Genomic DNA, 13,173 nt, shown 5'->3' with positions numbered 1-13,173 from the left:
GCATATATATAGTCCTAATTAAGGATACTAGATTGTTACAAAGGTAGATAAAAATATGACTGTTGCTAGCTTAGAGTAAGAAAAAGAAAAATATGAGATGAGAAAAGGCAGAAGACCTTGCAAGTATAAATGGTGGGAGAGAAATAATTCTAACAGTATGACAGACCAACATTTCAAAATACAGTATGATGAACAAAAGAAAATGACAGCAATTAGATCTTTGTCCAGGAGAAAGGAAACTGTAAAGCATACAAGAACACATAGATAGTAAGTTCAATTTTAGTTCTATTTAAAAAAAAAAAAATCCTAGAAGGATGTATTACCAGTACATATAAGGAAAATGTTTAGACTTTAAAACATACTCTGAGATGTCTGTTATTATTCTATTTAAATATTACCAGAATTTTCAAAAATAATCTTTGAGTGATTAGTTCAGAACACTTGGTTGGTTTTGATTTTCAGGACTGCATGTTATGTGAGTCAATCCAGACCTCTCTCATGTAAACTATTGGCAGTTATGTCAGCTGGCAAAAATTAAAAATGCATGAATCTTATTCTGAAACAAACATTTGCAAAGTTCAGTCCTCTGCTTCCTGAGCATTAGAAGCAAATGGAGAGAAATAAACAAGAACGTTTAACTGTTATGCCACATTTAAGTATCTGCTCAGAAAATAATTACATGTAACGCTAAATCTCTGGGTCAGGTTAAAATCAGGAAAGGCACCACCAGCAAACTTACAGATACAAGGTGCTTTTTGTTAGAGAATAAAGAATATTCTTCTAGTTTATTAAGTTTATTGTTTACAGTTGGACTCAATGATCTTTAAGGTCCTTTCCAACCTAAACAATTCTATGATTCTATTCTATGATTAAGTAATTTTTAGTTACCTAAAGTGGCAAGGACTTACTGCTAACAAAAAATATGCCTTTCTTGGAAATGTACTTTCACTGTAGTGTAACTGAAAAAAAAAGAAACAGAATTTCTGATATCTGAATATTTCATCAATTTCTTACAGAAGAAAAATATTTTCTGTGATGGAATATCAGTACCATGGTAAAAATTAGACAATCTATCTTAACATTTGAAAAAAAAACCCCAAGGTAGACCTCAAGAAATCTGACAATCCAGTGAAGAGTCCACGTCCAGACATATTCAGTTATTTCATTATTGTAATTACAAAATAGATTCATAAAAGTTAAAGGCTCAAGCAAAAATCACTTTATCTTTGAAAATCATATATCCATTTTCTAAACTGATTATAAAACCCAAACTGAAATAAATTTAAAACCTATACAATGCATTTATGCATTTCTTCTTTAAGAAAGGGTATTTTTACACCACGTAATGTTTGACAAACTACTTACCAGGTTTCCCACAGAAAGGACACTGCTAAACTGTTCTGTCATTGGGTAATGTTCCATGGCCATAAACAAGGTGTTTAAAACAATGCAAATAGTTATAGCAAGATCAACAAATGGATCCATCACAACTAAATTGACGACGTGTTTTACTTTTAACCATGGACTCCAGCAATCCCAAATCAAGAAGGTATTTGCAAATCTGTACCAGCATGGTGGGCATTTCTGTCTGGATTCTTCAAGCTCTGAAAAAAAAATAGAAAAAAATTAACAAATAGTGAATATTCCAATTACATCCTTTGGAAGTTCTTGTTTAAAATATGTGAAGAGATTAAATCATTCAAATAAACAACTTACACTAACATGGGATTTCGCTTACCTATGTTTAGCCATCTTAAGCATCTAATTTATTTAAGCTCTGTTACAACCAGTGGACAGTGAAGTTATCCCTAAAGAGTGAAGCATCTCAGACATCTAAAGAGAGAAATGCGTTTGTCTCTTTCCCATGACAGTAGGGAGAGTCTAGATATTTACTTTAGCTTAGTTAACTTGCTTACAGCAGATGTCTTAATTTTGGATATTAAAAGTTGATGTGACTCCATCGTCGGTGACTTGATGTATATAATTTGTGTAAGCTTCAGAAAATATACAATTTTTGTGTCAAGTATGTAACATGCGTACATATTTTGATTTGAGCTCCTAAAAGTATTGTATTTGGTACTACACGGAACCACCACAATATCATAAGAGATAAATGACTCAGTGTGCATACCTATCATTGATTATTTGAACTGTTATTTTTAATACAGAATGCCTGTTTTCTTATTTTAAAAATTACCATTTGACTTTTTTTGAAAACGTCTTGTACAGATGCAGTGTCTATCAATTGAGAAACAGAACAATGTTAGTATTAGCAGAACAACTCTGCTCTCATTTAGAATCTTTACAAACTATTTTTTCTTCCATTTCACTGTCAATATTGTCAAAGTTACAGAAGAATCATAACTTCTACTGAGTTACTAATAACAAGGATGAATGTCTAATGTGATGGGATGGTTGAGGACAGCCCAGAAGGAAGTGTACTCAGTTTCCACTAAATAAGCAAAACAGTTCCAACAATGAATGCTTTTTCATATAGTAAATATAATAATTTTTGTCTTTGACATACTTACCAAAGTTTAAGAAATGCTTAAGGAAGGCAGTTCATGTGCATTGGCATGGGTTGATTACAGTTGGTTGTTTTCTTTTGAAGTATCTTTTTCATTTCAGTTTCCTAATGACTATCCTTGGATTTTAAGTCTAAGGGAAATGACTGTTCTAGCACATCACTGCCTTTATCATAGCAATTCCTGAGTATCTTAATTGATTTTGCCTGTTGACGTCTTATAGCAAGAAAGTCTCTGTATTTTCTGGGGGTCTGGCAGTCCCCTAACTATGATTATTTTGTCTCTGTTAGTCCACTCAATAGAGTAATATTTTGGAAGTTGTCATGAAAAATAAATGACTAAGCATTTAGAATGTATAAATGATCTTAGAAATGCTCAAAAGCCTTTGGTATTTGATGTTCAGAGATTTCACATGTCCAGTTTTACATTTACAAAGGAAATTATGTAAACAATTGGTCTGTATGTGTAGTTAGCAGAAATTCACTGAACTGCCTGTCAGATAAAATGCACCAAATACCTTCCATTGTATTTGTAAGTATGCTGGCTATACTCATTGCTCTTTGTCTCACAGCAGAATCTTCCAGCATTTCCATGGATATTTGATAAGAACTCAGTCTTCTTTTCCTTATTTCTGTTTCTGTAGTGGTGCCCTGTAAATGAAATACTGAGGAATTAAACCATCCAGTTCAACAGCCAAATTACAATATTTACTGTATAAATACTGTAGTGATAATCAAAATCAGCTTTGTGCAGCATACTAGACTTTCCTTACACACCGAAGGTTTCTGTTCCTGTAGGAATTTCTTTGTTCTTTATTGAGGAACTCAGTGGGAATTTTGAACAGTGCTACAAATAATCAACTGGAGGACATGATACCTAGGAAATGTGGGACCGAAGGTGGTTCTCATTTCAATGACTGAGAGAACAAAAATTTTGCTAGGTATGTTTTTGCCAGTGATTATTATTATTGTTTCAAGAAAAAATGATCAAAGTTGAAACCTGTCACCTTAATTTCCAGCAGCTAGTCATGCTAAATAAGTAAAGTGCAAGTACAGAAAGAAGTGAACTATTATTTAAAAATGTAACTTTGATACAAGAAACATGAGTATAATTCTAGGAATTAAGTATCTCTCTAATACTATGTACTGCATTCCTAACCTGATAAGTGTGGTTGGAAAATTTTATAGGAGAAAAAAATCACACCTTATTTAATATTTCTTCTACCTAATTCTTACCCACCACAATGCTTATACAGAATTTGTGATATATACCTGCAATGGATATGCAAGTCCTCTCTGTTTTCTTCTAACGGCTTCTAATTATCTTTTCAAAGCAATAATACCCAGCTCTGATTTAAATGTGCCTAATGTGTCACTACTCTCTAGCATGTAAGTGTCCTTACAGTTGCTTTGCTTTTCTTCTGAGTGTAGCCTAGGGACCTAAACACAGGAGTGGGATTTAAAAGTTCCTAAATCTTGGTTCCTGCTCTACCAATGATTCTGTGATTCATGGAAACCACTCACTCTTTTTCTCATTATTCTGTCCCCATCCAGAAAAAGAATAAAAAAGCCTGCAGAACTCATAAGGCATTTCAAGGTTATCTTAGTGTAAAAATGAAAAACGATTTTTGAGCATTCACTACTACTGTTTCTTTAGAGAAGACTCTTGAGTTAAATGGCTAAATGTTTTTTTCAAGTGAATGTATTTCTGAAATAGAGCTATATATGCATAACCTCTGAGGTAACCTGATTGAATTTCCTGTACAAAGGTCTTACCAAGATAGGAGAGAAACAAAAATTAAAAGAAATGTGTAATAGTAGTAATGAAATCTCAATACTTTTTTATAATGAAAATATTTTTCAGGTTAAATACCGTGCTATTGTAGCCACCAAAATACCATACTGAATCCATATAAAAATACTATGTATGAAAAACCTTGCTTTTTAAAAAGTTTGAAAGAACATCTTAGCTTACAGAAGTCTGAAACTGAGACAAATGTAATGTAATTGTAAAGGTATGTAGGAATGAAAGGAGAAAAATTTCTTACAGATAAATTCAGTAAGGAGTATTTCTATTAACTATCATGGGAGTAGTAACTGCATTCTGCTTAATTTTGCAGGTGTTTTTCTACACATATTTCCAAGGTATATCATTAGTTATATATCAAATGCCTACCTTTGTTGATGAGGTGAAACTATATACAAATTGTCAAATTCAATGTATTTTTTCTTTCTATGTGCAGATCTCTTGCTGAAGGCAAGGAGAATATAATACTTTGCTGAAGCTCAGACATAGGAGGTTGAGGACCTTTTCCCCTTTATGTTCTGTTATTTAGAAACTATTACAAGTTATTTCTCACAGCTCTAAGAAATGATAAGGCAGGCAGAGGTGAGCAGTAAGAAAAAATTCCATGCCTGAACCAAACTATAATAATTATTGGTTTACTTATAATTACCTCTGGTATAAGCTGACCAGTAGGTGAAGTTAGAGTTGAAGGTCCTCCAACCAAGGAAACTACTCCATTGCAATCCACAGTGCTGTGCATCTTCCCATTTACTGGAAGGGCTGGTACTATTCTAGATGACACACTCGCCTGACTAATGTTACTGTTGCGCCGTTCTCCATGTCGATTTGGAACAAAGAGAGAATCTCTTCTGCTCTCATTGTCTTCAAGAGTGCTGTGCTCATCATCAGCAAAGTCATTTTCAGATCCTATATCCTTTGCACGACCTCTGAAACTGAAAATGCTTGTTTTGCTGTTGCGCCTTGGTGAGAACAGGGAACCGCGAATGCTTAGCAAAGACTGTAAAAGATTTAAAATAAATCAAAACAAAACAGCATTAGAACTGAAGTACTAAGTTCTTGGCTTTTCAAAGAATAGTTACAGTGCTGGAGGAAGGATAGTCACTTTTTTCTTAAATAGTATCAGTGTGTCCATTAGGGGAATGTGCTCATTACAGGATCTCAAGCGGAGGGGAAAAATTCTTTTTAAGGTAGTGTAGCAGGACTGAGGAAAAGTTGTGCAGAAGACAGAAGTAAGGTTAGACAGTTTTGAGCAAAGAAGGCAGGTTCAATTGGTATGGACCCATGATTGTGCTGCAGACAGTTCTCAACATCACTATCAAGGTTTTGTAGGTATTTGTCTTTTATTCCTTCTTCTATTAGAGGACAGAGCTAAAAATCTTTTTACTTTTCTTCCTTTCTTCATCCCCTGGATTCCTAGGGATAACAACTGGTAACACTCACTGACCATTGTTTTCTATTCTATTTGCCAGAGGCAGAAGTGGTCTTAAGTTTGGTATTAAATTCAGTCTAAGAAGATGTAAAGAATTTGTCCGCCCTCTTCACAATAGGCTCAATAGTGTGGGAACAACATACGCAGTACTCTAGAACTAGAAGACAGAGGCCACAGCTTGGGGAAGCTCCGGAGGTACACTGTGAACATGACTGGTGGCACTCTTGTGCATAGCACTCTGGGGGCTATAGCAGGCTGCACCCCTACCAGATGGCACCACTTGGCCATCAGGCAGCTCAAAGCAAGCATTCAGCAGGGACACAGTTACCTAAAGATATCCTCTTACAAATGAGAAAAATAAATCAGTGGTTGTTGGTAATTCATCTTTTAATTACAGTAGAAGCTGGTTAATGGAATGTTCTTCTCCCTTGCTACATATTTTATTAACAGCATTCATGAATAAATAAAATAAGTACTAATTGTGGAAAAAAGAAACCTTGCATTAAGCTTTCTTCAATTCTGCATTTGTACAAATCTTCACCTCTTGGTACATCAAAAACCTGGCTTGAGATGATTCTCAATTTTTCACTGACTTTGCAGGTGGAAAGTGCTCATATGTAATAGCAGTGGTTTTTATCCCAGGATAATTAAAATGAAACTGAAAACTGCTCTATAATATATAAGCCTATATTAATACTGTGAAAACCAAACACTGAATATATACATATATTAATCCATATGTATCTCTGTATATGCATACTCAGATTTATACATACACACACATAATGTGTGTGCTGAACTGGTAGTACTGCCTGTTACAAAGGCTGGCAGGTGTTTACCATTATGAGATGTATTTTTTCTGCTCTTACAGCTATACCAAATTTTAATAATTTGGGCTGAAATTTTCTATGCTGGCTTTCGGCCTCAGGCTGAGTTACTTGAAGAATATCAGCCAAATGGTTTTGCTAACCCATTTATGTAAACTTGGCTGGAGAAAAAGTGTTGTTTCGCTTATGCTGAAAGATAATTTTATCTAAAAAAAAGCTCTAGCTGCTATAGAGCATGACACTGAATTCTGACAAAGCAGTAAACTAATTACTGCACCTGTTGTACGTTTCTTTGTAAATCTATTTGGCTAGCCTACAGTCCAAAAAATCACACACAGACTAGGTTTCGTCTGACTACCACTGCTACCCTTGTTTTTTTAGAGAATGTTTCCATGGCTGCTATATTTTGTTTGTAGTCCAATCTTTCCAATACGTGTTATCATGCTCTGAGCACAGCTAAATGGATCAGGCCTCTCAGGGATTTGGGAGGAGTAATGCCTGCTCTGCAAGTCCCTGCTGGATTGAGACAAAAGATGTAAGCCAAAATGGCTGCAACTCTAACACACGTAGAGGCAGAAATAGATGTGTCTACATGCTCTGGGAAAGTAAGGTCTGAAAGGAAAGCTTGGCTTTTCTTGCAGGCTGCATCATTCATTTGCACATGGAATATTGTGTCAAAGGACAAAATCTCTACAGCGGCTGACTCGGCAGATTATCTCCCCTTACCATTCAACCACATTGTTTCATGCTCTGCCACCCTGTTTCACCAGGGAGCTAACTGCATGGCTAACTAGACAAACCAGCTCTTCCTTTCCCAGTTCTACTGCCTGTAATCCTTCCAGTCTTGTGGCAGCTCAGTTATATTTCAGTTATATGCAGGCAACGTTTGCCCCAAAGCATTTTTACAACTGTGAAAACAATTACCGAGATATGTATTTAATTAATACATTATCCTTATTTAGATTATTTACTTGAAACAAGTCTCTTCATATTTTAATATTTGAAATTAATTTTTAAAAAATGTATTTCAGGTGGTCACTTATTTCCTTCCTGCTGTGTAATTCATGACATCTCAAGATGAGCTGTTTCCTGTCTATTGCACCATTTCCTACTTTTCTTTCAAATCTAAGATATTTAGATATCACACAATATTAGTTTTTACTTGATTTTCATGAATTTTATTTATTCTGCAGCATGAATTCACATTTAATTTTAATGTTATCAAAAGTAATTTGAAATGCCTTGCTTTCCTAAGCTTCTTAAGTTTCTGTGGAAGTTTCACAGTTCTTCATGACAATTGATAGGATGAAATCTTTCTGAGAGTTTCAGAGCAGGAACAAATACATGCAACAATGTTTTATTGTATGTTAATAAAGGTACAGAAAGTTTAATATCTGTGGAATCTCTTTGCCTCAACTTCTCCTCCTCCTTTTAGTATACATGCTTCTGTATTTTTTTCTGTGTGCCAAAATATGTATTTAATGTAAACAGAATATATTCCTTAGCCAGTCTCTTCACCAGAAGTACATAAAAGAGCATCAGGGAATTTAGACTAGGCAGTGGAGAGGCCTATTATCAAGTAGTTAAAGTACAGGACTAGCAGTCAGAAATTCCTTTCTGCCCAGACTTTGTCAGTGACTTATTTAGTGTAGTCACGTCAGTCACCATCTTCATCTATGAGGTACGGACACGTATATATCTCTAAGTGAGGCAGGACTGTGCAGTCTAAGATGAGATCTTTGGCTGCAGCTCCTTTGTATCAGCCTGACTCAAAGCCCATTACAATTAATGAAAGATTTTTTGAAGCAGCTTTGACCCAAAACTAATAGTACATTTTATTAGATTGGAAATTCATTTTTACGATGTTACTCAAAGGAGTTGAGATAGATTTAATAATTTGGTTTTCTTACATTTTATTTATTCCTTATCCAGAGAACAACCTGGTCATTCTTCTTAATTACAATAAACATTAGTTCACTTCCTTAGAAATGAGAATGTATCTTTTTCAGACCAGGCATCATCCCTTACACTTCACTAATTACTGGGGCTTTGCTTCAAATTAAGCTTTCCTCTCCTCAGTGCATATATTTCAGTGTGAAGTATTTCTGCCACTGAATCTCATATTTTATGTGAGCCTGTAAAATAACACACTCAATATGAACACTAAATAGGATAAACATTGGTAGTTAAACATGGGTAGTATTGACAGGTAGATGTCATCTATTGGCTGAGACCAGACCTGATCATTTTGAAGAGATGCATTCAGAGTGATTTTTCTATAAATACCATAACTGTGTGTAGACTTGAAATAAGCAAAGGTATCCTTAAGCCATGGAAGAGATCCTTTGATTTAAAGGAGTAGAGCTTTGAAGTTTTGACTAAACGATTTATAGAAGTCTTTCCTAAACGATGTTTTCCTATGATTGCAATGATTCTCCATCTTGTATAATGAATTTCTATTGAAAAAGAATAATATGACTAAATTCTTATAAATCTAAGCACAAACCATCCCTTTGTAGTTTGTCTTTATGGTGGAGTATCAGAGCTACTTTTCTCATTATCTACCATTTAAAGAAGCTAATTAAGGAGACCAACAGAAACTAATGGTAGTGTGGAATTTCCTATGCATGGTACTTTGATGATGTGGTCTGCTAAAAAAACCCACATATTTGTATAGTTTTGAAATGGATGCAGAACAGAGAACCTATGGTTGATTAATGGAAATATATGAGTACTAATCAAAGGGTCTTTGATTCTTTCTCCAATCTACCAGATACATTTTCGGAAATACATTTTCAGAAATGTTTTAATCAAGTTTACAATTATCCCTGGTATGTTCTTTTTATCCCTTTGTTATTAGAATGGGTCAAACCATATCAAACCGTAACACTGTTAACGGTACTGCCACTGTTTTTTAACTTCACCCACCTTTTACATAACTTCCAATATGTAAAGGTGCTGTAATATCGGTCAAAACCAAATTAGAGCAGACGTACATGACTGAATAAAAAAGAGTGCTGTACCTGGTGAGGAGATGTGAACCTTTTTTCATATGTCAATTGACTCCCTTCTGTGGAGAAGCGGAAACTTTTCCTTCTGATACTGTCTTCTGACTCAGACTTGGGGAACTGATCAATACCTCCTTTGTCCTCTGCTTCAGACATTTCTTTCTGTTTTCTTTTCTTCCTTCTGTTTCTTCTTTCTTTAGCACTCTTTGAGCTCAACTTTGATGCTTCTGAAGAACTTTCCAAGAGTTCTCCCAATCCCCCCACACCACTGAAATCTCTTGATGCAACTGATGCTGCTGCTACTGCTGCTGTTGCCTGTCAGGTTACAAAGCAAGGTATTCTTAGTAGGCAAAAAATGAACAATTTCATAGGCTCTTATCAACTGTATTTATTATCATTGTGGTAATACTGTTGGTTATACACCGTTGAGTATGCAAATATACACCAACAAATTGACCTGAAGATAAACTACTGAGTTCTATAGCTCCTCATTGTTTAGTAGCATGAGCTACTTGAAGCATCAACTTCGGCAGAACGATAGCATCACTATTCCTTAAAGATTTGCTGCACAAGACACTGGTCTAAAACTAAGGTAGTCAGAAAAGTATAAACACGGTGCTTTTTCATGTATTTCAGACCTGCTTCCACATATTCTCTCGAGAAAAGCCCCACATCATGCTCTAATTCAGCTGATCACTTCTGAGTCCTTACAGAGAAAACTAATCCCTAACATCCGCCATATGAGTTAATGTATCACAATCCAACTAGCAGCCTGCAAGTAGTTGTATCCAGCCTTTCCTCACTGTCTTCTCAGCAAGTACAATCCCCTACTTTCATTCTACCTTCACTGGCAACAGGCACACCCCCTAGACATGTCTTCAAGCCCTACCTCCCTCTTCATGTTTTCCCTCCCACATTTCCCACTGTAACAGCACTCTAGGTTTTACACTCGAGGTACATTTATTGCCTGTTGCTGCCGTGGCCAGAGAGAAGAAAAAGGTTAGGTTTATTCTCTGATGGAAAGGGATGAGATGACTTACTGGAGCGAAGAGCCATCCCAAAACTCAGGACCAGTATCTTCAACTACAGTGGTCAGCCTACCTCATTTGGTTCATTAAGGAAACCAGATCACCTAGTGCCACCCCCCCTGCCATGGGCAGGGACACCTTCCACTAGACCAGGTTGCTCAAAGCCCCATCCAGCCTGGCCTTGAACACTTCCAGGGATGGGGCATCCACAACCTCTCTGGGCAACCTGTTCCAGTGCCTCACCACCCTCACGGTGAAGAATTTCTTCCTTATATCTAATCTGAATCTTCCTTCTTCCAGTTTAAAGCCATTGCCCCTTGTTCTATCACTCCATGCCCTTGTAAAAAGTCCCTCCCCAGCTTTCTTGTAGGTCCTCTTTAGGTACTGGAAGCCTGCTCTAAGGTTTCTGTGGAGTCTTCTCTTCTCCAGGCTGAAAACCCCAACTCTCTCAGCCTGTCTTCACAGGAGAGGTGCTCCAGCCCTCTGATCATCTGTCGTGGCCCTCCTCTGGACTCACTCCAACAGGTCCATGTCCCTCTTGTGTTGGGGGCCCCAGAGCTGAACACAGTATTCCAGATTGGGAGTGTGTCCAGTACTTTTCTTAGAAAGAACTGTCTGGGAGATTGCTATGAAATTCTGCAGTGGAAAATAAGTTTGTGAAGATGATAGGCTGCTGTGAGCTTACGAAAAAGTGTGCTATGATAAATGGCAAAAGACTAGGGTTATGTAACAATGACTAATAATTATCCGGTAAAATATATCATATTCAATGCCAAGTATTTCAGCAATGATGAGATATTGAGGAAATATCATTCAGATGAGGAAAGGATAGTTTGAAAACTCATAGTATGAATTAATGGCTTTCTGTGCCACAATATATACCACCCATGCTACACAAGTTGACTTGATACAGACTTTTTCTGTTAAATGGAGTATTAAAGGGATTCTGAAGTGTTTATTAACTTATAAAAAGTGATACTCAAAATCTTGTCATACTGGTTTCAGAATATCGTCCTTCAAATGGTCTAACAGAAACAAAGGCAGCAGATGCTGAGTAATCACCCACCTACTTCATAATAATAACACCAAAGGTCAAACAAGGTGAGCAACCCAAAGACCACTGTGATGACTTAGGTTTGTGGATGAATAGGTTCAGTGTCAAGGGAGTGAAGAGATGGGTCCCACACTCATTTCCATCTCAGCAACTGATTCAGCAGCTCAGTGATCCACCTAGTAATGCCTACTTCCTGCTTGTATTTTCACGTACAAAAGGGATCTTGACTGAATTGGGTGGTCATTCATGGTGAAGTAACAATTTTCCAGGGCCTTTATCCAAACTTCTTTGTAGTCTCTGTTTCATGTGGTTCTATTCTTCTTCCTAATTCTGGATCAGCTTCATCTCTGTCCCCACTCTCAAACATGCAAATATCTAGATAAGCCTCCTGATACCTTTTCATATAATGTGATTCAGTGCCTTTCATGGATGAAAATATCAGATTTAAGAAAAAAAGTACTCTCTACTGATACTTGACTTTTTGTAAAATTTTAATTTTGCAGGATTCTTCTTTTTCTTTAGAGATTTGGAAGTGATAATGTTTAACGACTAAAATAGAGATATGCTAATTAGATTTTACAGGTCATGCATAAACCTTTCTTTTCAAGAAAAAGATGGAGAGTTTCACTTTCTATTAGCACTCTTTATAGAATCATTCTAACTTAGTGAAAGCAGCTGTAAAATACTACCAAAATTACAGTTTCATAGAAGATTCTAATTTGCTAGCATTTTATAAACATTGTCCTGTTGAAAATTACTATATGCAAGATGAAAAGCAGTGGAACATCAGCGCAGAGATTAGACAGACATCTGACTCACAGAGCTGAATTCCTGCATATATTTTACTTTCAGATAAGAAAACCTCACATATAAGTATACATTAAAAGGTCTTTTCCCCATAAAACTTTAAATAATTTCCTTTTTTTCAAAGAAAACAAAGATCACTTTAAAAGAAATCTGAAGTAATACCTTTTTCATAAATATTGGTAGTCTGTTCTAAGGATATACAAACTTCTGATTGACTTCAGTGTGCTTGAATTAGGGATATGCTTAAATACCTTGCTGAATAAAAACCTAAAAGACTGCATTACAATCTTTCTTTCTATTTTCTCAGTATCGAGGAAGAACTATTAAGTGCAGTAAGCCTGGCAATTCTCTCTCTAACCATAAATAAGAAGTAATGTCACTAGACTTTTTTTTGTGTCGTTCATAAGATCTGTAACATCAAAGCATCATGAACTATGACTACTTAAAGTCAGGTTTCTAGGACATTCTTATCACAAATATTTTACTTTTACAGTCTTTTGGTGAACTTAGTAGCATTCTTTTCTGTACCATTAGCTTGCTTTTTTGCTCTTTGGTTAGTTCCTGATTTTCATAGGCTGTTTCCACTTCTATAAGACTTCTTTTCTTTCTGTAATTCATGGCATAATTTATATGTGTTCTAATTCATAAAAGTTTATTATCCTTGTCTTAAGCATAAGGCTGTTCAGAAA

The 13,173-nt window shown here is 35.8% G+C and overlaps 1 protein-coding gene across 1 annotated transcript in view; it reads right to left on the bottom strand.

Annotated features, from left to right (window-relative positions):
• The window catches only part of LOC104164126 (sodium channel protein type 2 subunit alpha-like), a gene marked incomplete at its 3' end in the record, with an annotated part of 58,596 nt that overhangs the window by 35,226 nt on the left and 10,197 nt on the right, over positions 1-13,173 (bottom strand). The window contains exons 10-13 of the mRNA XM_009703362.1: positions 9,611-9,910; positions 4,981-5,328; positions 3,043-3,175; positions 1,366-1,604 (exon numbers count right to left, since the gene is read on the bottom strand). Of these exons, the coding sequence (XP_009701664.1) occupies positions 1,366-1,604; positions 3,043-3,175; positions 4,981-5,328; positions 9,611-9,910 (1,020 nt within the window). The remainder of the gene's footprint in view (positions 1-1,365; positions 1,605-3,042; positions 3,176-4,980; positions 5,329-9,610; positions 9,911-13,173) is intronic.

The sequence above is a fragment of the Cariama cristata genome, unplaced genomic scaffold (assembly GCF_000690535.1).
Source record: "Cariama cristata isolate BGI_N322 unplaced genomic scaffold, ASM69053v1 scaffold8897, whole genome shotgun sequence".
NCBI lineage: Eukaryota > Metazoa > Chordata > Aves > Cariamiformes > Cariamidae > Cariama > Cariama cristata.
Note: the sequence above shows the minus strand (reverse complement) of the source record. Positions and strands in the feature narration are given on the sequence as shown.